This window comes from Delphinapterus leucas, chromosome 1 (genome assembly GCF_059928025.1).
Source record: "Delphinapterus leucas isolate spDelLeu-1000000601 "Yukka" chromosome 1, BTC_Dleu_Yukka2, whole genome shotgun sequence".
NCBI lineage: Eukaryota > Metazoa > Chordata > Mammalia > Artiodactyla > Monodontidae > Delphinapterus > Delphinapterus leucas.
The window spans coordinates 126,323,210-126,349,443 of NC_143129.1; the positions used below are offsets into that span (position 1 = coordinate 126,323,210).

At 34.2% G+C, this 26,234-nt stretch overlaps 1 protein-coding gene across 1 annotated transcript in view; it reads left to right on the forward strand.

The window, feature by feature from the left end:
* LRRIQ3 (leucine rich repeats and IQ motif containing 3) overlaps window positions 1–26,234 on the forward strand; it is a 232,589-nt gene that overhangs the window by 101,429 nt on the left and 104,926 nt on the right. The window contains exon 4 of the mRNA XM_089920929.1: window positions 826–982. Coding sequence (XP_089777055.1) covers window positions 826–982 — 157 coding nt within the window. The remainder of the gene's footprint in view (window positions 1–825; window positions 983–26,234) is intronic.

Below are 26,234 nucleotides of genomic sequence, written 5' to 3' on the forward strand. Positions count from 1 at the left end.
TTTGATCTTACAGAGCTAACATTTAGTATTTTACTATTGTGATATTAGTTTGTTGATGCCATTTATCTAGTAATATTTTGAATACATTAGGTTAAATAAAACGTAATACAGTCATCGCTTGCTATCTGCAAGAGATTGGTTCCAGGACCTGCTGCAGATACCAAAATCTTCAGATGCTCTAGTCCTTTACACTTGTCCCTCTGTACTTGCGGGTTCCGCAGTGTGGTGGGTTCAACCAATAACAGATAGTATAGTACTATTTTTACTGAAAAACATTCATATATAAGTGAACTCATGCAGTTCACACTTGTGTTGTTCAAGGGTCAAATGTATTAAAATTAATCTCGCCTATTTCTTTTTACTTTTTTCTTAGTGTGGCTAATAGAAAATTTTAAGTTACTTTATGGCATGCATTATATTCTCTTGGACAGCACTGCTGTAAAGTAGTTTTCCTAGGTGGAAATAAGAAGTTATTTCTTTACTGGAGAAGAAAGATAAAAAGAGTTTATATTGGTTAACATATTTCTATAGATAATTTAGTCATGTTCTCTCTGACATTATATTATAAAATGCATAGCCAGATATAGTTACAGAATTGTTTGTGCATTCATGTCCCCAGAGATTTCTCAGCACTCATTCATCCCTTGATGAATGTTGATGAGCCAGCCCTAATGCCTAGCTTTATATAGTAAAAATATGAAAACAAATATTACATTAAGTTTACCACTATGTTTTGTAAGATGTAAGTGAACTCATAAGTAGTTTTCTTTCTTTTTTTTTTTGCAAAAAAACTAAATGACTGTTCTCCCCCCCCTTTATATTCAGCCACTTGTTCTTGTATAAAAAACATCAGGAAAAAACTATTAGTGAAAGTGAAAAAAAATGGATTTACAAACACAAAGGATTTGAAGATAAGCTCTTTAAGGATCTCTTATTTCATCCTGGAACCAATATAACAGAAAAGTATGCACGTTGGAAACATGTAAGTATAATTATTTTATTACTTTTCTTTGAAATATTTTTAAGACACTATAGTTATAGTTTATGTTGTATTAGTGATAATTTCTTTAATCTCTTTTAAATGTCTTCTATTGTTAATATTATGCTTGAGATTTTCTTGATGTGATAAAAGTCATATAATGTAGTATAAATGTAATTTTTGTGATGTATTAATCACTCTTAACAGAACCATTTTATAATTTATGCTTTATATATGTGCTTTCTCTTATTAATTATTGGAAGTAGTTATTAATAGTAATATAAAATATATTCTCAGTAGCTGAAAACATAAAGAAATATTTAGTTTATTAAAGGCTGATAATTGTACATATAGTATAATATTCACTCAGTATTCTGTGTAAAATCATCTATTGCTTTAAGGACACAATAAAAATAGAAAGAAATGTATATTTATTGAGTACCTACTATGTACCAGGCACTGTGCTAGATATTTTGCATGTGGTATGTAATATATTTTTCACAATACTGGAAGAGGTATTTTTACCTCTTTTTTTATGATTAGGGAAACTAAGGCTCATAGGGGTTGATTAACTTACCAAAAGCCAAACAGTTAAGTGACATTGGTAGGATTTAACTCGAGATCATCTGACTCCAAAGTTTGTGCTTTTTTATTTTTAGAATTTTGTTTTGCTTTTACCATTAGGTAATGGTAAAAATGAAAACTCAGCATTATTGTATAATTAACTGGAATGAACTTTTTATAATTTATAAAGCACTGTGTTTGTCTGTAAACTCCTTCATATTTGCACCTGTACCTGAATAGCCTGAGCTACAAATGTTTCCATTACATTAACATAATTAGAAGGGAATACAAACTGTCCAGACTGACATTAGTCTGATTTCAATGTAATTGAGGACACGTGTTCTAGATATAGTACAGTAATGTCCGCAAGCCCTTAAATCCCACCAAAATTTATCCATTGAATAAAAACATAGGTTTAAAAGGCAAATGTATCTTATGCAAAACTTTTTCCTCATTAGCATGCAGTGCCAACTGTATTAATTTGCTCCAGATGATAGTATGCTCTATAAAGTTTATGTGAAGTGTCTTTTGCCCTCTTTGTAGAATATAAATATGTTGATTTCAGGCATGTCACCTGCTTTTTATAAGCTTTAGAGAAGACTTTCACTGATGTATACTGATATCCAAGTTGGATATGGGTATGTTGTATACTGATAACCAATTTGGATATACTGATAGCCAACACCCATATATAAATGTAGATGTATATATACATATCCATATATATGTATATTTGTATATATGTTGTGTTATGGCAAGTGACCATTATATATACATAAATAGGAATAATATATATTATAAATGTTATGTTATTTAATACTTATGAAGTTACATGTAATATACCATTTCAAGATTTTGGAAGCATTTTGAATGTTATAAATCTTTTGCTAAAATATATTAATTATAAGGAGTTTTCTAAAGCTCTTTGATATTAGTAATTCTACTAACCGTATCACTACTAATGTCATTTATTAAAAATTATTCTTTCATAGTCTATAAATATGTACATTTTCCTATGCTTTTTTCATTGTTTATAGCTACCATTCATACAACATTATGAAGTCTTCAAAGCTCACTTTCTTATAGTAACTGAAATAATTTTTCATTGTAAGATTCATCTTTGAATCTATTTCTTCTATATATAATTGTCATTCCATCTTCTGCTAGCTTCATTTTTAGTCTTCTCTTCAGCTCACTCAGTTGATATATTATTCTTTTATTATTTTTACTACTCACATGTCTAGTCTTTAGTGACTTGGAGCTTGGTTTATTAGAAGCTATAGTGAGAGCAGTTAATACTATAGAATACCTAAGAGAACCTAGGATCCAGAAAACATTAAAAGAGTTAGGGAGTAGGGAAAGGGGAGGGGTTGAGAAAATATCAGCATTTAATACTGGGAGTGCATTAGAGAAAGATACTGTGAGCAAAGTAATGTAAAGCTTAATCAAGAATGGAATTCGAGTTTCAGTAATTAGATAAAGCAATCATTGTCTGAATCTGCTCCTGTTTGGGGATGAAACGTGCTTGGTCTCCCAAGGGCTTAAAATTTCCAATATTAATGGTAACCTAAAATGGAAAGAACCAGAGGAGTGAGTTCAAGTCACATTCATTTAGGAAATACTGTGGTGCAAAGCCAGAAGTCCATATAAACATCCAGAGTTAATGGTGCAAAAATAAACTGTAAATGATATACAGAACCAAAAGTTAGAAGCCATGATGAAAGAATCTGATAAAAAAATGGATTGGAGTAGAAGACATTGAGGATCTAAAACAATTGCTAGGGATATTATTTATCCATGGCTTACAGATATTGGTCAGAGGGTGGTTTTTCTTCTGTTATTGAATAGACTGACATAAATACAGAATTATGGTGGTCAATTAGATCAACCTTAGGGACATTTGTATATTATTATGTGGGATTTTAGGGAAATCTAGATACTATTATGATGGGTTTTGCTGGGGCACCCAAGGCTATTTGAAATCTGCTTTTGCACAGTCAATCCTTTTACTCAAAAGTTACCAAGGAAAATATATGTACTGGGAGTAATAGCAAACAAAGCAGTTCCTAACTGAGGCTTTGGTCTAAAATTCCATTGCAATATTTTAGTAACCTGGGCTAGACTATGAGATATTCTTTGTTACCCATGCTTTTTTATCTTGAATAGTTATTTCCTATATTGCAAACATGAATTTTAGAAGGGGTATAGTATGAAAGAAAGTCACACTCATTATAGCCAAAAGGAGAGAGATTAAGAGCAGAGGAAAGAAATTTGCCATATATTTATCTCAGAGAAGATTAGTTGCCCTCTTTTCCTCTTGCCTCCACACCCTCACATTTGAAGCTTCCTTAAGCTGGTTTAGTCATATGTTGTTAGGAAGGAAAGAAAGCATCTAAGAGGTAAGAAAGAGTGATGGCCAGGAACCCTTACTGTTATAACCTCATGGAAAGATAGAACAAATCTATGTGTTGTGTATCTCTGTTTTCTTTGACAGCCCACCTCCTAGAATCATGATCTAATTTTTTCTTAGGACTTGAGCAACACCCTCTTGCCTTGAAGCATTAATATTGGAATTTCACACCCTTTATCTTGACTCATCTTCTGGAGAGTGTGCATATGTTCTCCCTAGTTATCAACAGAATGAGGAAAAAGATCCATAGGGCAATCCAATCAATTTCTCTGGAAGAGATTTCTTACATTGAACCACTTCTAGCGCATTGAATGTTCACATCTTCTTCTCCTTTATGGCATTCTATAGTTCCTGGAAACATAATATGGCAGTCATCTATACTAAAGTAAGATTTGCTTTAGAACTGATGATTTGGTTGAATTCTAAGATATTTTTATTGATTTTCTTTTGGTTCCAAAGATTCATTTTTCTCATAACTAATATGGATGGAACTATATACATTCCATGTTGAATACCATTTTTGTAAAACAAAATAGAGCAAAATATACTCGAAGATAATCCTCCTGTGAACCCTTTCCATTGATTACTATTAAATACATTTTCTTAAAGGTGTGTGTGTGTGTATATATATATATATATATATATACACACACACACACACACACATATACATACCTGAGGAACTGTTTGTCTTTTAATATATTATAATTTTTAATAAGGGTTCAAAAATATAAAGTAACTTTTTAATTGCACCACATATGCATTAAAAATACATGAAAATCACAATCATCAATCTGTTAATAGTGGTTATTTAAGTGGTAGAATGTTAGGTGATTATTCCTTTCTTTCTGACAATTTTGTGTACTTTCTAATCAGAAATCATGTTTTGTTTATATAATAAAAACAAAGATTTTGCATTGTGGATAAAAACATTTTATCTCCATTTTTTATAACATAAATATAGAAATATTGCCTTCAGGAACCTCTATTTTGTGTTATATTCCATATTAGCAATTCTCTTTTCTTAGTTAATAAACATTATTTTTAGAGCACTTTTAGGTTCACAGCAAAATTAGCAGAAAGTATAGAGAGTCTCCATGTTACTCCCTGTCCCCACATATGTACAGTATCCATTATCCACATCCTGCACCACAGTGGTACATTTGTTACAATCAATGAACCTACATTGACACAGCATTATCACCCAAAGTCCAGTTTACATTAGGGTTCACTCTTGGTGTTGTACCTTCTATGGGTTTTGAGAAATACGTAATGACATATATCCACCATTACAATATTGTACAGAATAGTTTTCACTGCCCTAAAAATACTCTGTGTTCTGCCTATTCATCCTTATTTTCCCCTAACCTTTGGCAACCTATAATATTTTTACTGTCTCCATAGTTTTTCCTTTTCCAGAATGTCATATAGTTGGAATAATATAGTATGTAGCATGTGTAGCCTTTTTAGACTTGCTTCTTTCACTTAGTAATATGCATTTAAGTTTCCTCCATGTCTTTTCATGGCTTATTAACTCATTGCTTTTTAGAACTAAAGAATATTCCATTGTCTGGAGGTACAACAATTTATCCATTCACCTATTGAATGACATCTTGGTTACTTACACATTTTAGCAATTATGAACAAAGTGGGTATAAACATCCATGTGCAAGTTTTTGTGTGCACACAAATTTTCAACTTGTTTGGATAAATACAAGGATGCTTGATTGCTGGGTTTTATGGTATGAGGATGCTTAGTTTTGAAAAAAAAAAAACTGCAAAACTATCTTCCAAAGTGGTTGTACCATTTTGCATTCCCACTAGCAATGAATGAGGTTCTTTTTGCTCCACATTTTCACCAGCATTTGGTATTGTCAGTGTAAGTAGGTTTTGGCCATTCTAATAGGTATGCAATAGTATCTCATTGTTGCTTTAATTTGCAGTTCCTTAATGACATGTGATGACATCTTTTCAGATGTTTACTTGCCATCCGTATATCTTTTAGTGGGGTATAGTTCTCTTTTTACTATTAAAAAAATGTAATGATTTATAATCACATGGCCTATGTGAGTAAGAGAGGAACGAGACGACTTTACCTTACTCAGGGCTGCTGCTTTGCACATTGTATGAGTGCATTTACATCACAGTCTGTGTGGATGACGTTCCCTGGAGTTGTGTGGAGCACAGCTTGCATGGCAGGGTGAAGTTGTGCTAATATTAATTTTACAAATCCAAGTAACTAATTATATTTGAGTTTGGGGTTTTTTGTGCCTACTTTGAATTCAGGTAAATAGGGGGGCAGGGAGAAAGAATAATCAGCTCCATAGTTTTAGAAGCCAAAAAATAATGAAATGACTTTTTCCCTCTTCTCTGTTTAGTTTAACAGTAGATGATACTAAGAAAGTATTGCGAGCATTGATCTCATATCAGATTCAGGAGATGTGGAATGGGTCACCTTATTTTATTATGTGGAGAGTTAAAAAGAAACTTACGGTTAGATATTTCATTTTTTTAACTTCAGTGTTTTGTGAAGAGTCTTTCCTTACACTGGAAAGTGGCCTTTATCATCAATGAGTTTCTGGGATGTTGTACTAACTTAGGAAAGTCTTAAGAAAAAAGCTTTGTAATGACATTCTTACATGCTCTTTGTTATTGCCTAACAGTCATTTTCAGGCCCCGTCAGCAATACAGTTCATTTCAAATGGGTATTTTTTTGAATATTTAGAGTGTCCTTAGCACTGTAACAAATTTTAAGGCCTTAAAGATTGCCATAAAGCAATTCCTATGCTGGAACTTGTAGGGAGAGGGGAAAGAAATAGGAATAACTTACCAGGTAGGGACTGATTATATAAAGTATGGAATTGAAAGGAGTATACAAATTCAAATACAGTTTAGTCAGTTGCGTACACCTAAGGGTCTGATCAAAGGAGTTGGAGTTGTCCTGAGTATTAAGACTTATGGGGAATAATGGCTTTTAGGGTCAGGTAGAAGTATGAGATATTTATCAGAAGAGTCACTAAGGGCTAGCAGGGGCTAAGGGTAATTTAATTTAAGTTTAATTCACCTATGTTTTGGGGTCCAAAGAAGCAAAACTGATGACTTAAAAGTGAATCTGTAGCTTTTTGACTTAATCAACACATAATGGGCTAACTTTATCCATTTAATAAAATTTCGCAGATATTTACTAGGTGCTTTCTAAATGTCAGGTCCCCTGCTTGTCCCTGGCAGTAAAAATAAAATAAGTAAAGCCTGTCCCCTTTAATCAAAGATTTTACTGAGACCGAAAGGAGAAAACTTGGAGCTAAATGAATAAGATTAGGACAGAGGCATACAAGGGTAATATTAGACACCATTTGTGGCTGCTCAGATGCAAGGAGTGTGGCTAGCTGAGAGCTCCAGCTGTTAGATTGTTCAGGGTCCACCTCTGCTTTCAAGTCGAGGTCACACTATTCTCTAGGCAGCCTTCAGGCAATTACTGAGTAAGGCAGTGTTACAAGGGCCTGGCCATTACTGCTCATTGTTGGACCTTCAGATAGAGAGAGACTTTGCTTCAGAGCTCCTGGTCGGCTGGCAGAAACTTGACTCTCCCTGCTTAATCCACTTCCTCCGTTTTCCTTTAAAGAGTATTACGTCCCAATAAACCTTTTGCACACTTAAATGTCTTGGTCTCTCCTTTCTGGAAAAACCTGTGACACCATATATTATGCTTGACTCCATAGATATGGATAAGAAAATTTTTACAACCAAGCAATTTCAGAGTTATTTTTAAAAAGCAGTAAGTGGATGCTAGATTAATACATAATCTGAGTTGTTAAACTGTGAGGGTTGCCAAGGTCAACAGAGAGATAACTAGGAAAATGAGAGAATTGAGCAGACAACTTATAGCATAACACATGTGGGAAAGGCATAGGGACAGGAACTATGAAGTGCTCATAGTACCTTTCAACAAATACTTTGTGAATTGAGGTGAATAAAGGAAAATTACGTGACTTAAACCTGAAATAGATAGAAATTAGGAAAAAAATTATAAGGGAGGGGCTTCCCTGGTGGCGCAGTGGTTGAGAGTCCGCCTGCCGATGCAGGGGACACGGGTTCGTGCCCCGGTCCGGGAAGATCCCACATGCTGCGGAGAGGCTAGGCCCGTGAGCCATGGCCGCTGAGCCTGCGCGTCCGGAGCCTGTGCTCCGCAATGGGAGAGGCCACAACAGTGAGAGGCCCACATACCGCAAAAAAAAAAAAAAAAAATTATAAGGGAGATACTTATAAATTATGCCAGATGGTAACTTTCTTGGCATCTTTTAACATCTTGCAAAATCAATTCTGTTGGTCCCATGCACATACCTAAGAGCTGTAATATCAGTAACATACGATACACTGACTCTCTCCTAGCGGTCACAAGACCAATTTAATACAAATGTAAGTAAAAATTCCTTTATTCTTAATATTATTCAATGAAGTGTCCATTTTTCCTTTATTGAAACATATGTTTTTTGTAATCATAGTTCCATCTCAGCTGTTTACCCAGAACACTCATATATCTGCATGCTATCCTGACCTTTTAGAACCAGTTAGAGGACAACTGGCACTGTGACCACAGAACATTTTTTGTTAAAATACACAATGTGGAAGTTATCTTTTACTCTGTGTATAAAGATATTGTGTCTACATTTCCAAGGACTACAAGGAGTATTCCTGCCTGAATTATTTCATGCAGAGACTGGAAATCTACCTGGTACCCTTCACCTTAGTTCTCTTCGGTATTCAAAGTTTCTCAGTCTTTTTGGGCAACTGACTCAGAGGTGAAGACTGATTTTATAACAGGAAGAAAACTGGCTCAAATTTATGTCCTTCTGTCCTGCCTCATTTTCCAGACTGTAGGTACTTTGCCACTCTTTTTTAAGACAGGTTTCCTGGCATGATCATGGTTTTCATTCTGTGCTTCTGAAACCATATCCCTATTGCACATTTCCAGATAGCTGTCCTTTTGCTTATTCTTCTCCTTGCCTAGATATAAAATAAATTTGCTGTAGACCCCCCTCCTGGTAAGCTCCTGACCTATTACTGTAATTTCTCTTTCCATTATGCTCCAAGTTATTAATTTTCCCTTCTAAATGACATCCCATGGTTCATTTGCTCTTCCCTCTTATCATGTCACAATTTGATAATGAAATTTAAAAATTTGTAAAAGTTAAATGATTTTGATTTGTAAAACTTAAACTCCTTTGGGAATGTCTAAACAAATAAGCTAACGTAGTTTTATTAAGAAACATGCAGATTTAACTTACATCATACTTATCATTAATAAAAGATAACTTTTTTATGTTGACCACTTTTATTCTGTACTTGCTTTTGTTTATTTTCTTTTTCTTTATTTGTTCATATCCTTTGTTCATTGTTCTATTGGTATGGACTTGCTATATAGAATTTTATTCCATTTAACTTAGAAGGGACAATTTCAGTGAAATTTTCCCTTATCATATGTTTTTTCCAGTTTATCATTTGTGTATTAGTTTTATCTATAGTGTCTTTTGCTGTTCAGAAAACTAATTCTAATGTGGTCAAACCAGTGAGTATTTGGGGTGTCTATTCTTTATAGAATGCTAAAAAATGTTCTTCACAACTCTAGGCTTATAAAAAGATGAGTTATTTTATTCTGACATTTTAATATTTTTACTTCTATATATCATTCCACTTGGAAATTATTTTAGTTTGGGGTTGTAGTAAGGATAAAACTACATATTTGAATGAAATACTGCCATTTGCAGCAATGTGGATGGACCTAGAGAATATTATGCTTAGTGAACTGTCAGGCAGAGAAATACAAATATTATATAATATCACTTATATGTGAAATCTGAAAAATAATAGAAATTGAAGAATATGAAAACAGAAATAGACTCACCATATAAAAGACAAATTTGTGATTACCAGAGGGGAGAAGGGGAAAGGGAGAGGGACAAATTAGGGGTATGGGGTTAACAGATACAGACTACTATATATAAAATAGATAAGCAATAAAGATATACTATTTAGCACAGGGAATTATACCCATTCTCTTTTAATAACCTATAATGAAGTGTAATCTGCAAAAATACTGAATCACTATGATCTACACCTTAAACTAACATATTATAAATTAACTGTACTTCATTGTTTAAAAAAATAATTAACTTTAGAGGAAAAGAAAAAAACTTTATATTTTTATATATAGTAAATTATTCCAACACCATTTGTTAATTATTATTCTACCAGGTATTTAAAATAGTACATTTATCACATGTGATAATCTCCTTGAATCTACTTATTCGAAAACAACATCATTTTAATATTTTAGCTATATGATGTTGATTTGTGATAAGGCAAACCAATTTTCATTATTATTGGCTATTTTTGTGTTTTATTTATTCAAATGAAGTTTAAAATCATTTTGTATATTAAAGGATATTTATTTTAATGGCACTGTATTTAGAAAGTGATTATGGGAGAATAGACATGTTATAATGTTGAGTAATTTGCTTAAGGACCTTTGTATATATTTCTGTTTATTCAGTTATTTCTATGATTCTCACTGAGGTTGTGTAGTATTATTCATGTAGCTCTTGCACATTTAAGATTATTCCAAAAATAATACGTAAAACATAAAAACAATTATTTTATGTTGAGACTTGAAATTTTTTTAAATTATAATTTCAGACTAGTATTTTTATAAATACTAGTGTTGATTTTTTTAGTCACCATCTTGTTATTTGAAATGATTTTTCAGTTTATTCTGTTAGATTGTCAAAGTATTCTTTAGAAAAAGATCACTTTTCCTTTTCAACAATCATACTTTTTCCTATTTTTCTTGTTTTCTTGAGTAGATTTCAAATTCAAGAATAATATTGGTGGTAAATGGGTGTTCTTGTAATTCTTGTATTATTTCTGACTTTGATCCTAATACCACTATTATTTCATCTTGAAGTATGATATTGCAAAATTTCTGGTAGGTACTCTTCATCATGTTAAGAAAGTATCTTAGTATTGAGATGTTGGATTAAATATAAAGCACAAGTATTTGTTGAACATTATTACATGCCTTTTCTAATTCTATTGAGAGTCTTCATTTTTTTTTCTAGTATACTAAGGTAATGAATTAAATCAATATATCTTGTTATTTTGAACCGTGCTTGCATTCTTAAAACAGACCTTAGTCATTGTGTGTTTTTGTTTGAATGGGAATCACTCAGTTGGGATAGCTAATACTTATTTTAAGATTTTACCCTCTGTAATAATGAGTGAGGTTGTATTGTTTTCTTTTGGTGCCTGCTTTTTGAGGACAGTGGTCTGTCTTAAGACACTTTCTTTTTTCCTACACTTTGAAACAATTTCAGGAATATAGGAATTAGGTATCTCTTGAATATTTACTAAGGAGCCTTGCCCATGCAATTGTCAAGTTCATATGACTTTTTAAATTGTCAAAGACTTATAAATCTTTGACAACAAATTTGGTCATTTCTCATCATTATATGATTCAGATTTTAGGAATTCTTAAGTAGGCTTAGTAAACAAATTTTGAATGTAACTAAAATTGTCTCTTTCAACCAAATATTTTAAAAGTTATTACTTTGTATCATGTTTATTTTATCTTTATTTTCTCTTTCTGACTTTCCAGCATTTTTTTTTTTTTTTTTTTTTTTTGTGGTATGCGGGCCTCTCACTGTTGTGGCCTCTCCCGTTGCGGAGCACAGGCTCCAGACGCGCAGGCTCAGCAGCCATGACTCATGGGCCCAGCCGTTCCACGGCATGTTGGATCTTCCCGGACTGGGGCACGAACCCGTGTCCCCTGCATCGGCAGGCGGACTTTCAACCACTGCACCACCAGGGAAGCCCTCCAGCATTTTTATAGATATACTTTTAAGATATTTTTCACACTTATTTATTTGAATACATAATTTTCTCAATTTTTTTTCTGATTTCTAATGAACATTCAACATTATACCTTTATTTACCTTTCAGTGAAGATAATACTATATCCTATAGTTTTGAGAATAGTAGTCTCATTTTCATTATTTTCTTTCCCCCTCACATCCCCTTCCTCTCTGGCAAACACCTGTTTTCTGTATCTATAACTCTTTTTCTGTTTTGTTGTGTTTGTTCATTTACTTTGTTTTTTAGATTCCACATACAAGGGAAATCATACAGTACTTGTCTTTCTCTGTCTGACCTATTTCACTTAGCATATAACCCTAGAGGTCCAACCATGTCACAAATGGCAAGATTTCTTTCTTTTTTATGGCTGAGTAATAATCCATTCTGTGTGTGTGTATCTATAAATAGATGTATAGATATCACATCTTCTTTAACCATACATCTATTAATGGACACTTAGGTTTCTCCCATATCTTGGCTATTGTAAATAATGCTGCAGTGAACAGAGTGGTACATATATCTTTTCTAATTAGTGTTTTTGCTTTCTTTGCTTAAATATCCAGGAGAGGAATTGCTGGATTGTATGGCAGTTCTATTTTTAATTTTTTGAGGAACCACCATACTTTTTCCATAGCAGCTGTACCAATTTACATTTCCACCAACAGTGTATCAGGGTTTCCTTTTCTCCACATTCTCATCGACACTTGTTATCTGTTGTCTTTTTGATAATAGCTGTTTAGACAACTGCAAGGTGATATTTCATTGTGGTTTTGGTTCGCATTTTTGTGGTGATTAGTGATGTTGAACATCTTTTTATGTGTCTGTTGGCCATCTATATATCTTTCTTGGAAAAAATGTCTCTTCAAGTCCTCTACCCATTTTTAAAATGGGTTATTTGTTTTTTGATGTTGAGTTGTATGAGTTCTTTGTATATTTTTGATACTAATCCCTTATTAGATATATCATTTGCAAATATTTTTCCTATCTAGTAGGCAGCCTTTTCATTTTATTAATAGTTTCCTTTGCTGGGCAAAAACTTTTTAGTTTGCTGTAGTCCCATTTATTTACTTTTGTTTCTGTTTCCCTTGCCTGAGGAGGCATAGCCAAAAAAGCATTCCTAAGTCCAATGTCAAAGAGCATACTGATTATAATTTCTTGTAGGATTTTTATTCCTACAAGTTTTCAGGTCTTATACTTAAGTCTTTAATCAATTTTGATTTTATTTTTGTATATAGATTGAGAAAGTAGGCTAGTTTGATTATTTTGCATGTAGCTCTCTACTTTTCCAAACACCATTCATTGAAGAGGTTGTCTTTTCCCCATTGTATATTCTTGCCTCCTTTGTTTCAGTTAATTGACCATAAAGTGTAGGTTCATTTCAGAGCTCTCTATTCTATCCCATTGACCTATAAGGTTTTTTTTTTGTGCCAGAACCATACTGTTTTGATTACTGTAGATTTGTAGTATAGGTTGAAATCAGTGTGTGTGACACCTCCAGCTTTGATCTTCTTCCTCAAGATTGTTTTGGCTACCCAGGGTCTTTTGTATTTCCATACAAATTTTAGAATTTTTTTTCAGTTTAGTGAAAAATGCCATGGATATTTTGATAGGAATTGCATTCAATCTGTAGATTGCTTTGGGTAGTATGATCATTTTAACAATATGAATTTTTCCAATCCATGAACAAGGTATATCTTTCATTTGTTTGTGTTATCTTCAGTTTCTTTCATCAGAGTCTTACAATTTATCAAGTTTGTATAGATTTATTCCTAGGTATTTTATCATTTTTGATGTAATTGGAAATGAGATTGTTTTCTTAATTTCTGTTTCTGATAGATTACTGTTAGTGTATAGAAATGTAACAGATTTCTGTATACTAATTATGTATCCTTCAACTTTACTAATTCATTGATGAATTCTAATAGTTTTTTTTTTTTTTTCTTTTGCTGTACGCGGGCCTCTCACTGTTTTGGACTCTCCCAGGCCTCTCACTGTTGTGGCCTCTCCTGTTGCGGAGCACAGGCTCTGGACGCGCAGGCTCAGTGGCCATGGCTCACGGGCCTAGCTGCTTCACGTCATGTGGGATCTTTCTGGACCAGGGCACAAACCCATGTCCCCTGCATCGGCAGGCAGACTCTCAACCACTGCGCCACCAGGGAAGCCCTCTAATAGTTTTTGTTTGTGGCATCTTTGGGATTTTCTCTATACTGTATCATGTTATATGCACACAGCCACTGTTTTATTTATTCCTTTGCAATTTGGATTACTTTTATTTATTTTTTTTCTTGTCTGATTGCTATAACTCGTACTTATTCAAGTACTATGTTGCATAAAAGTGATGGGAGTGGGCATCCTTGTCTTTTCCCTCTTTTTAGAGGAAATGCTTTCAGCTTTTCACTGTTGAGTATGATGTTAGCTGTGGGCTTGTCATATATGCCCTTTATTATGTTGAGGAATGTTTCCTTTATACCCACTTCATTGAAAGTTTTTATCATAAATGGATATTAAATTTTGTCAAAAGCTTTTTCTGTATCAATTGAGATGATTATGTGATTTTTATTCTTCAATTTGTTAATGTGGTGTATCACATTGATTGAGTTGTGAATATTGAGTCATCCTTGCAACCCGGGGATAAATCCCATTTGATCATGGTCTGTAATCTTTTTAATGTTGTTTAGTTTAGTTTGGTAATATTTTGTTTAGGATTTTTCCATCTTTGTTCATCAATGATATTGGCCTCTACTTTACTTTTTTTTGGTGTCTTTGTCTGGGTTTGGTATCAGGATGATGCTGGTATCATAGAATGGGTTCAGAAGCATTCCTTCCTCCACAATATTTTGGAATAGTTGTAGAAGGATAGGTGTTAACACTTCTTTAAATGTTTGGTGGAATTCACCTGTGAAGATTTCTGGTTCTGGACTTTTGTTTGTTGGGAGATTTTTTTTAATTACTGATTCAATTTTATTACTGATAATTGGTTTATTCATGTTTTCTATTTCTTATAGATCCAGTCTTAGAAGATTGTACATTTCTAGAAATTGGTACATTTCTTATAGGTTGTCCATTTTATTACTGTATAATGGTGCATAGTCATATCTTGTGATCCTTTGTATTTTTACATTTCCAGGAATTGGTACATTTCTTATAGGTTGTCCAATTTATTAGTGTATAATTGTGCATAGTAGTGTCTTGTGATGCTTTATATTTCTGTGGTGTAGGTTTTAACTTCTTTTTTCATTTTTAATTTTATTTATTTTGACCCTCCCTCTCTTTTTTTGTCATTGAGTCTAACAGAAGATTTATCAATTTTGTTTATCTTTTCAAAGAAACAGCTCTTAGTTTCATTTATCTTTTCTATGTTTTTAGTCTCTCTTTCATTTATTTCTGCTCTGATCTTTATTTTTTTCTTTCCTTCTACTAACTCTGGGCTTTGTTCTTCTCTATCTGGTTCCTTTAGGTGTAGGTTTAGAGTGTTTATTTAAGATTTTTATTGTTTCCTGAGGTAAACTTATATTGCTGTAAACTTCCTTGTTAGAACTGCTTTTGCTGTGTCCCACAGATTTGTGATCATCATGTTTCCTTTTTTATTTTTCTCCAGGTATTTTTTTATTTCCTCTGTGCTTTCTTCAGTAACCCATTGGTTGTTTAGAGAATATTGTTTAGTCTCCATGTGTTTGTCTTTTTTGAAGCTTTTTTCTTGTAGTTAATTTCTAATCTCATAGCATTATGGTCAGAAAAGATGCTTGATATGATTTCAATACTCTTAAAATTATTGAGCTTTGTTTTGCATTCTAGAATGTGCTCTATCCTGGGGAATGTTCCATGTGCACCTGAAAAAATGTGTATTCTGATGCTTTTGGATGGAATGTTCCATACACATCCATGAAGTCCATTGATCTAATGTGTTGTTTAAAGCAATTCTTGCCTTATTGATTTTCTGTCTGGATGATCTGTCCATTGATGTAAATAGGGTGTTAAAATCCCCTAATGTTATTGTTTTACTGTCAATTTCTCCCTTTATGTTTGTTAATGTTTGCTTTATGCATTTAGGTACTCTCACTTTCATTATTTTCTAAATATTCTTTTCCTTTTTCTCCCTTTCTCTTGACCCAAGAGAAATTGTGGAAAACAGTTATTTTTAGAATCTACTCTGTCACCTTGATATAATCTCCAAATTGTATTCCCTTACAATTATGAGTATTTTTGTACATTTTGACTGGCCTTCTTATAATAAGTTCTATTTTGTGAGGTTGTTTTTTATAGCTATTCTGTACAATAGTGGTTCTTAAAGTGTAATCCAGGAACTGCTGTGGATGTTTGAAATCCTTTAAGGTTATCTCCAAAGCCAAAATAATTTTAATAATAACACTAAGCATTATTAATTTTTTTCAGTCTCATTCTCTTATATCATGAAGCTTTTCCAGAGACTTCATGACTTGTAGGAGATTGATTGTATAAGCAAATGTGAAAACTTGCCTTCTACTAAGCCAGAAATTAAATAGATTTGCAAAAATGTAAAATGCTCCCAATCTTTTTACTTTTTGAAATATAGTTCTGTTTTATAAAATTGTATAACTTCTGTGAACATGGAACAGATTTGCTATTCCTATTTCAAAATAAATTAATAAATATTTTAAACATTTATACTTTTAATTTCTAATACAGTAAATATTGAAAGATATAAACACATAAACAAAAGCTCTTTGAGGGTCTTATAATTTTTTAGAGTATAAAGGAATCCTGTAACCGAAAATTTGAGAGCCTGTGTTAAACATCAACTCTATCAGATGCAATTTTGTCATTTGTTTTTAAATGAAACTACATAATGATAAAGGAACACTTGAATTAGGTATGCTTTATATAAACCTATTAGTAGTAATGACCTAAATGTATTTCTAAACTTTTTGTATGCTATGTCTTATGTGGCTGTAATGTAGTTACACATGGCTATAATTTTAGAGTGTATTTGCTGTCTACATAAAGATGCATTCTTACTAATTACCTAGAAATTTTGAGCCTAATGTCAGTTGCTCATGAGACTTATCTAGACATCATATATTTAATTAATGAGATTCCTTCTAAATCTCTTACTTATAATAGTTCACAAGACATGCATCTTTAAATGACTGCACCAGTGTTATATTTTAAAGGCAGACTTTTGTCCTACATGTCATGGGTGTGTATCTAGAGAAAACAGTGCAAAGTAAAGTGAAAAGTTCTATGAGAGAATTAAAAGAGAAAGAAGGGAGAGCATTAGTTAAAATTGGGAGTAATTGACCCCTAATGACAGCGACTTAAAACAGAAATTTGTTTTTCTCTCACATAAAAATCTGGAGATAGTGCATGGCTGGTATACCAGCTTTGCATCAAAACATTCTCAGAGTCCTTAACTCTTTCTACCCTGTTGCCCCACCATGCATGGCATCTATCCCCAGGGTCATTTTATGGTCCATGATGGCTTTTCCAGCTCCAGGCATTAGATCTTCAGTGTAACTAGAAGGAAAGAAGCGGGGATAAAGGAGGAGGGAGCAAAGGGGTTGTGTTCACTTTGTGGGAAGTTCTTGGAAGCCGACACTCAATATTCTGCTTACATCTGGTTGACTACAAATTAGGCGTATGGCTACAGGAGGCTAAAAACTATAGTCTCATTCTGACCAGACACATGCCCAGCTAAAGCATGGCATTCTTTCATTGTACAGGAAGGTTTTAATGAATATTGAAGAACAATTTCAAACATTCTCATATATCCTTCCCAAACACAGAACACAAACCTCTGCCAAAGGAGGGAAACCTAAAGGCTATGCCACTGCTATATTCAGCTAAAATTCCAGCATCTCTGGGTGTGGCAGTGAGTGATGGTTGCTCCCCAATATCTTTTCTCTCTTTCTTCCTCAGTGATAGAACTCCCATATTTTAGCTGCTTCAAATAATCTACATTTCCCAACTTTTCTTGAAAGTATATATTGCCATGTATATTAGTTTTTTATTGCTGTTGTAACAAATTATCACAAATTTGGTAACATAAAACAACACAAATGTATTATCTTACAGTTCTAGAGACTAGGAGTCTGAAATTAGTTTTACTAAAATCAAAGTGTTGGCAGGGCTGGTTCTTTCTGGAGGCACTAGAAGATCATCCATTTTTTTGCCTTTTCTAGTTTCTGCAAACTGCCTGCAGTACATGGCTTATAACCTTTATCTCACATCACTCCAACTCCTTGCTTCCATTGATACAGCTCCTACTTCCTCTCTGATCGCCTGGCCCCCTCTTATAAGGACTCCTGTGATTAAATCATAAACTCTCCTTCCCCCAGATAATCAACTGTTCTCAAGATCCTTAATCACACTTCTGAACCCTTTTTATAAATGTCTTATGGACTGAATATTTGTGTCCTCCTGCACCCTACAAAATTTATATCTTAAAGCCCTAATGCCCAGTGTGTGTGTGGTTATATTTGGAGATGGAACTTTAAGGAAATAATTAAGTTTAAAAAAGGTCATAAGGGTGAGGCACTGATCTGATAGGATTAGTGTCTTTATAAAAAGAGACACCGAGACACCGGAGAATGTATTCTCTCCCCCTACCTTCCATTCCATGCATGCACCAAGGAAAGGCCATGTGATGACACAGAGAAAAGGGGGCTGGCTCACTGGAAGCCAGGAGGAAAACACTCACCAGAAATCAAATCAGCTAGCATTTGATCCTAGACTTTCAGCTTTCAGAACTTTGAGAAAATAAATTTTTGTTGTTTAAGCCATCCAGTCTATAGTATTTTGTTATGTCAGCCTGAGTAGACTAACATATGAGGTAACATTCACAGGGTTTTGGGGATTATGGTGCAGACATCTAGGAAGGCCATTATTCAGTTTACCATACCACACCATGTCATGAGTGGAAGTATGATGTGGCAGATTCCAGGAAATTTCACTAAAAGACAGTTGGTAATGGCTTTGTTGTCTCTTTTTTCTGCCTTCCTCCAATCCTGTTACTTGGAACATGTATATTATGGCTGGAATTCCACATTAGACCATTAGAATGAAGGTACAGTTAGGGTGGTGGAGTGGAAAGCTGGAAGTATCCTAGATTGAAGCAAATTGTCATACTAGTTCTGGACTTCTTACAATTGGATATTCATGTAACATGGAAATAAATTCCTATCTTGAATAAGTCACCACTTGTTCATTTCTGGTCCAGCTCAGAAGAAGCTTGAAATTTGCCACTCCATCCTAACAACAACTAAAAAACTGAAAAAACTGAAAAATCAACCCCTCTTTGATTTGTGAGAGAAGTAAGGTCACAGACAAAACACTGCCACCAAAAATTGAGAGACTGAGAGGTAAATACAGAGAGCCACACTTACCAGAGCAGAAACCCACGAACTGAAACCACTGTTTGAACCAGTGCTGTAGTAGACAAACTGAATTGTAATTGATGAATTCCTGGAGGCTCAATATGGACAAGTCTGAGTAATAAAATCTCCAGGGTGACCCAGTTGCTGGTGGGAGGCAGGGGCGGGGATGGGGAGTGGGTCTCATACCCACTCTTTTGTAAGTTTACCTCCTGTAAATATGTGAGAAAAATCCCCATGTGTTTCAAGCAGGGAGAAGGGAAAACCATTTTGAAATAGGCCAGAGCATTCTGTTCTTCTTAACAAGGTCTGTCCTTAGCAGAAAATAGTTAACCAGAGCCTAACCTGCTGGGACTTTATCAGAGACTAACTGACCTAGGGGAAGAGAAATACCCAACTCCAGCCCACTCTAATCATCCAGTCCTACCTAAGGGAGGGAGAGTCTGAGAAGCATGTGTGGGGTTTGCAGTCCAGAGGCACAAGCTCCCTGAAAGACTGAGACCTAATCATGGGACTACACAATGCTTCCCCTCTACCCATATCTTACCACTACATTATTAAAAGCCTATTTATGGAAGTTTCTTTTATCTAGTACATCATACCTGCCATCAAGAAAAAATTACAAGTCATACTAATAGGTGAAATACAGAACTTGAAAAGACAGGACAAGCATCAGAACCAGACTAAGATGTGGCAGAGATGTAATTATCAGACCAGAAATTTAAAACAACTATGATTAATATGCTGAGGGATCTAATGTATAAAGTTGACAGCTTGAAAGAACAGGTGGCTAATGTAAACAGAGACATGGAAATTCCATTAAAGAACCAAAAACTAATATTAGAGATTAAAAAAAATAACACTGTACAGAAAGGATGGCTGCCTTTAGTGGGCTTATTAGTGAACTGAACACTGAGGAAAGAATCTCTGAGTTTGGGGATACCTCAATAAAACATTCAAAATTAAAAACCAAACCAAAAAACTGGAAAAAAAGAATTAGAATAAGTTAGAACAGAATATCTAAGAACTGTAACACACATAATGGGGATACCAGAAAGAGAAGACAGAGAAGAGACAGAAGAAATACCTGACACAAGAATGGCAGAGAAGTTCCCCAAATTAATGTCAGATATCAAACCACAGATCCAGAAAGCTCAGAGAACACCAAGCAGGATAAATGAAGAAAAAGCTACACATAGGCATATTGTTTCAAACTACAGAAAATCACAGATAAAGAAAAAATCCTGAAAGAAGCCAAAAAATGCCTCATTTATAGAAGAGCAAAGACAAGAATTACATCTGCCTTCTCCTAAGAAGCCATGTAAACTGTTAGATAATGGGTGGAAAGTGTTGAGAGAAAGAACCCACCAATCTAAAATTCTGATCCTTGGGAAATTATCCTTCTAAAGTGAAGGAGAGATAGAGACTCACAGACAGATAGAAGTTGAGGAAATTTGTTGCCAGTAGATCTGACTTACAGGAAATGTTAAAAGAAGTTATTTAAAGAGAAGGAAAATTATATAAATCAGAAACTTAGATCTGCATAAAAAAGGAAAGAGCATCAGACAAGGAATAAGTGGAGGTAATTAAAATTTTTAGTTTTTCTTTTCCTTAATTGATCTAACAAATAACGCTTTGTTCAAAATAATAGCAATAATGTATTCAATGATGTAAGCTTATATACATATATATTCACTTATGACTGCTTATATATAAGTCTAACTAATGACAGTAGTGATACAAATCACAAGAGGGAAAAATTAGGACTATTTTATTATTAAAAGGCCCTCATGCTACCTGTGAAGCTGTATAGTGTCATTTAAAAGGGGACTTGGATGAGTTGGAAGTTTATATTGCAAACTGTAGAGCAATGATTAAAAATGTTTTAAAGGGCTTCCCTGGTGGCGCAGTGGTTGAGAGTCTGCCTGCCGACGCAGGGGACATGGGTTCGTGCCCCGGTCTGGGAAGATCCCACATGCCGTGGAGCGGCTAGGCCTGTGAGCCATGGCTGCTGAGCCTGCACGTCCGGAGCCTGTGCTCCGCAATGGGAGAGGCCACAACAGTGAGAGGCCCGTGTACCGCAAAAAAAAAAAAAAAGTTTTAAAAAACGCATTAACTAATATGCTAAGAAACGAGAGAAAATGGAATCATATAAAATGCTCTATTAAAACTACAAAGGTCAGAGGTAGTATAGAAGACAAAAATAAGAACAAAGAACAGAAGAAATGGAAAATAGAAACAAATAAGATAGATATTAATCTGACTATACAATAATCACTTTGAATAAATATCCAACTACATGTTGTATATAAGAAACTCGCTTTAATTATTAAAGACACATAGATTAAAAATAAATGGTTGGGGAAGGATATACCATGCTAACACTAATCAAAAGGAAATGGAAATGGCTATATTAATTTCAGACAGAGCAGACTTCAGAACAAGGAAAGTTATCAGGAATAAAGAGGAGCATTACACAACAGTAAAAATGTGTATTCTCCAAGGTGTTATGACAATCCTTAATATGTAGGCAACTAAAAAAGAGAATGTCAAAAATATGTGAGGCAAAAACTGGTAGAACACCAAGGAGAAATAGATGAATCCACTATTATAGTTGGAGACTTCAACTGTCTATCAGAAATGGACAGATCCAGCCTGCAAAAAGTCAGTAAGGACATCGTTGAACTCAGTGTCATCAATCAACTGGATAAAATGGGCATCTACTTCTTGTAGCAACAGCAGAATCCACATTCATCTCAAGCTCACATGCAACATTCACCTAAATAGGCCACATTCTGGGCCATAAAACATACCTTAACACTTTTATAAGAACATAAATCATACAACATCTTTTCTCAGACCATAATGGAATGAAACTAGATAGCAGTAACAGAGTATAGCTGGAAAATCCCAAATTACTTAGAGATTAAACAACTTCTAACACTTCCAAATGACACATGGGTCAAAGAAATCTCCAGAGAAATTTAAAATGTTTTGAACTAACTGAAAATGAAAACAGAACTTATCAAAATCTGTTGGATACAGCGAGAGCAGTTCTTGGAAATTTATAGCATTGAATGCATATATTAGAAAAGAAGAAAGATCTAAAGGCAATAATCTAAGCTTCCACTTTAGAAAAAAGAGAAAAAAGGAAGAGCAACTTAAATCCAAATCAGAAAAAAAATAGTGAAAACTAGAGCAGAAATCAATGAAATTGAATATTTTATTACTCTCAGTGAAGCTTAATTTCAGTTGTTATACTAGTGGATGTCCAGTCTTCTTCACCTAAAAAAAAAAAAAGGTAACATTTCATGATCTAGCAACCTATAAGTTAAAATATAAAATATGCCCTCCACATACACAGTATATAAGGTGGCATAGAAACAGAATAACCAAAATTAAAATTTCCCATTTGGAAAAGGGGAGTACGAAGCAGAGTTGTCACTGGCCCCATAGCAGTTACCAAATCTATCTGACAGGAATAGTGAAAACTTTCTTCTTTCACAGTAGTGTAAGCACATCTGGAAATTCTTTGGATCTTCTCTGTGAAAAGATTTTATCTGTCCATAATCATTTATGGTCACATCTGAAGTGGACTTCAGAGTATTTGTCCTTCTTGAGTGTAGAACAGTTTTATAGCCTTGAAAGGTTTCAGGGCCTATGGGTTGCTTTAGAGACTGAAAAACCACAGGCATTTTCAGGCCAGACTTTAATTTCTTTGGCAACACATTTCCTTCAAAAACTTCATAGCCTTCTGACTTACCTGATTTCAGTAAGTTTTATGGTTAGGTAACTACAATGATCTTGTCTAAACATAGCTTATAATCCTGCAGACTCTGTTCTTTTACTTACTGGCTTTTGTTCTCGACTCTTTTTTCTAATTAATATGATCTCCCATGGTTGGACTCTGAAACAAAAGGCTTTGGAGGGACGGGAAAATTCTTCATCTTATCTTTGCCTATAGACATTTATACCTCCGGATATCAATATTTCCACTTTGAAGCCCCTATTGAAAATGTTTCAATTTGAGGAATAGAGCTGTTGACATAAACTTAAATTGCAGATTCAAGATTAGAGTACATGCCTTATAAAAGTTGTATTCTATTTCCACCTCTGATTCATGCTGGCTAGCTATAGCCAGATTTATTTTTCTCATAAGACTTAAAGCTACCAAGGGGGAAAGGAGTGGGTGGGTGGGATGAATTGGGAGATTAGGGTTGACATATATGCAATGTTGATACCACGTATAAAATAAATAACTAATGAGAACCTACTGTATAGCACAGGGAACTCTACTCAGTGCTCTGTGGTGACCTAAATAAGAAGGAAATCCAAAAAATGGGGGATATATGTATATGTACAGCTGATTCACTTTGCTGTATGGTAGAAACTAACACAACATTGTAAAGCAACTATACTCCAATAAAAATTTAAAAAAAAAAGAAAGCTACAGGTAACATCTAACTCTTAAATTCATATTTTGTTATATAATTTCCTCTAACGTCATAGCCTCAGTCAGCATATAGTCTGCCTTTCAAAGTGGAAATGTCTTGAAGCCATAATAACAGAGCTCATGAGCTCGTCAGCCTGCAATATCTTGAGTCCTTACTACCTGTTATGCAGTATCCTGTACTAAGATAGTGCTGTATATTATACCTTTTATTTGTAGCATCCACCTCCAGCTACCACATTGGTGTCAATTTAAATTAGATTCAGCTCTGAGTAACAGAGATTCAAAATGTTACTAACTTAAACAAGGTAGTAGTTTGTTCTCTCATATAAAATTCTAAAAGTAAACAGTTTAGGACTGATATGATGGCACCATTCCATGAAATATTTAGTGACTCATACTCTTTTTATCTTATGCTTCTCTGTGCATAGCCTCCATTCAGAGATCACTTCAAGATCCAAAATGACTGCCCTTGTTCAGCCAGCATATGTACTCCTCAGCTATCAAGGAAGAGGGAGTGAGGAGACTTGTAGATGCTTTTCAAGTAAAGTTCCTAAATGATGCCTCACAATATATCTTTGGCCAGAATTCAGTCACATTGTTACATTAAACTACAAGGAAATCTTAAAATATGTAGCTTTTATTTTGTGCAGAAATGTATCCAGACAAAAATCAAGGATTCTATTATGAAAGTGAAGAAGAACCAATATTGGGGAACAAATAGCCACCTTTGCTACAGAGCAGATATAGAATACAAATGGAAAAGAAGGTAGAAAATAAGAAGTAAAGAAAGGAAGTATTTAATAAATGTAGAATATTATGATGCAATATTATGAAATAAAATTAATACTTAAATGTCAGATGACATGCAGCTTTCCATCTGAATTAATATATTCACCTGATACAGTTAAAGCAAAGCTAAGTTCCATTGATGTCAAAAATCTTGTAATAGGATGTTTACTATTTATTACTAATGAACTTGCATTCTCTATGATCCTTCTTTTCTCTTCTACATATTTCATTTTTTGGTTTCTCCATGATTCTTTCTGAAATTTTTTTTCAGCTTCTCCTCCAGTTCAGTAATTCTCTTGTTAGCTGTGTCTAATCTGTCATTGGATCATCCATTTTTGTTCCTAATTGATATGGATTTATTCTTCAGATTTCTAAGGCTTTTTTGGTTCTTTTCCAAACTTTCCTTTTCACATTTTCTTTTTTTGTTTTTTTCTGTAGCTATGTCAAACTTGACTTTTCTTTTTTAAAACATAGCAAACAGAGTAACTCTATAGTCTGCATCAATTAATTTCAGTAACTTGGGTCTTTTGTACTGCTCACTATATTTGAAATGTTATTTGTGGGAATTTTGGACTCTTGAATGAAAATACTTTCCTCCAGATAATATTTTCATTGCTGTCACCAAGTACCACCAATACTGGGCCACCTGAAAGTTCAAAACTTGGGATTTTATGAATTATGAATCTTTCATTTTAGTTTAGGGCTGTTCACTTATATTTCATCACATAGCCCTTTGAGTTCCCAGTTGAATGTGGACAGCATCCTCTCCTTGAGTGGACATGGGCTTTGATATTTGACTCCTGACCTCCTGAGCCACCAAACCTGTACTTTAGTTTAAAAGTTGTTTCTTCCTGATATCCAGGTAGTCTGAGAACAAAAGCTGCTTTGAGTGCTGGGCTTACCTCGCTGGTGTCTTGCCTTCCTGACCTTCTTGATAAATCTTTCCTGTTTTTCAAAAGACTTAAAAATTCTTTCATCTTGCATTTATAAACTTCAGAATTGGCCCAAATTTCTGTTCTACCAATTGTGGATGCATCTTGACTCTCCATGTTTCTCTTCTGTTATTAAATAACTAGCACAGTTTTCTTTTGACCTGATAACCATCCTCTTTTTTTTCGAGTATGTTTTAAATCTCAAATCTGATTTACTTTATGTTGATTTTATAATTTAAAGTGTTAAATTTATTAGTCAGTGTTTCTTCTTCCTATCACTGCCATAACAGTCTGTATGTTGTTACCTTACTTCTTTTTTTAAAAATTTTTTTTCTATTTTATTTTTACTTTTGGCTGCATTCGGTCTTTGTTGCTGTGTGTGGGCTTTCTCTAGTTGTGACGAGCGGGGGCTACTCTTCGTTGCAGTGCATGGGCTTCTCATTGCAGTGGCTTCTCGTTGTGGAACATGGGCTCTAGGCACGTGGGCTTCAGTAGTTGTGGCTCACGGGCTCTAGCGCGCAGTCTCAGTAGTTGTGGTGCACGGGCTTAGTTGCTCCGTGGCATGTGGGATCTTCCTGGAAGAGGGCTTGAACCTGTGTCCCCTGCACTGGCAGGCAGATTCTTAACCACTGCGTCACCAGGGAAGCCCATGTATGTTGTACATTACTTCTTGATATTGAGCAACTATTCTGTATTTGGGGGAATATGTACCTAATAATTGTCAGCACTCTTTTTTTTACAGGTGAATTCTAATAGCATTTTACCTCAGTTTAAAAAAAAATGGCTTTGTAGTTTCTGTTTCTGTTCTAAGTAATATAACTTGAACTTGATTCATTATGACTTTGTAAAT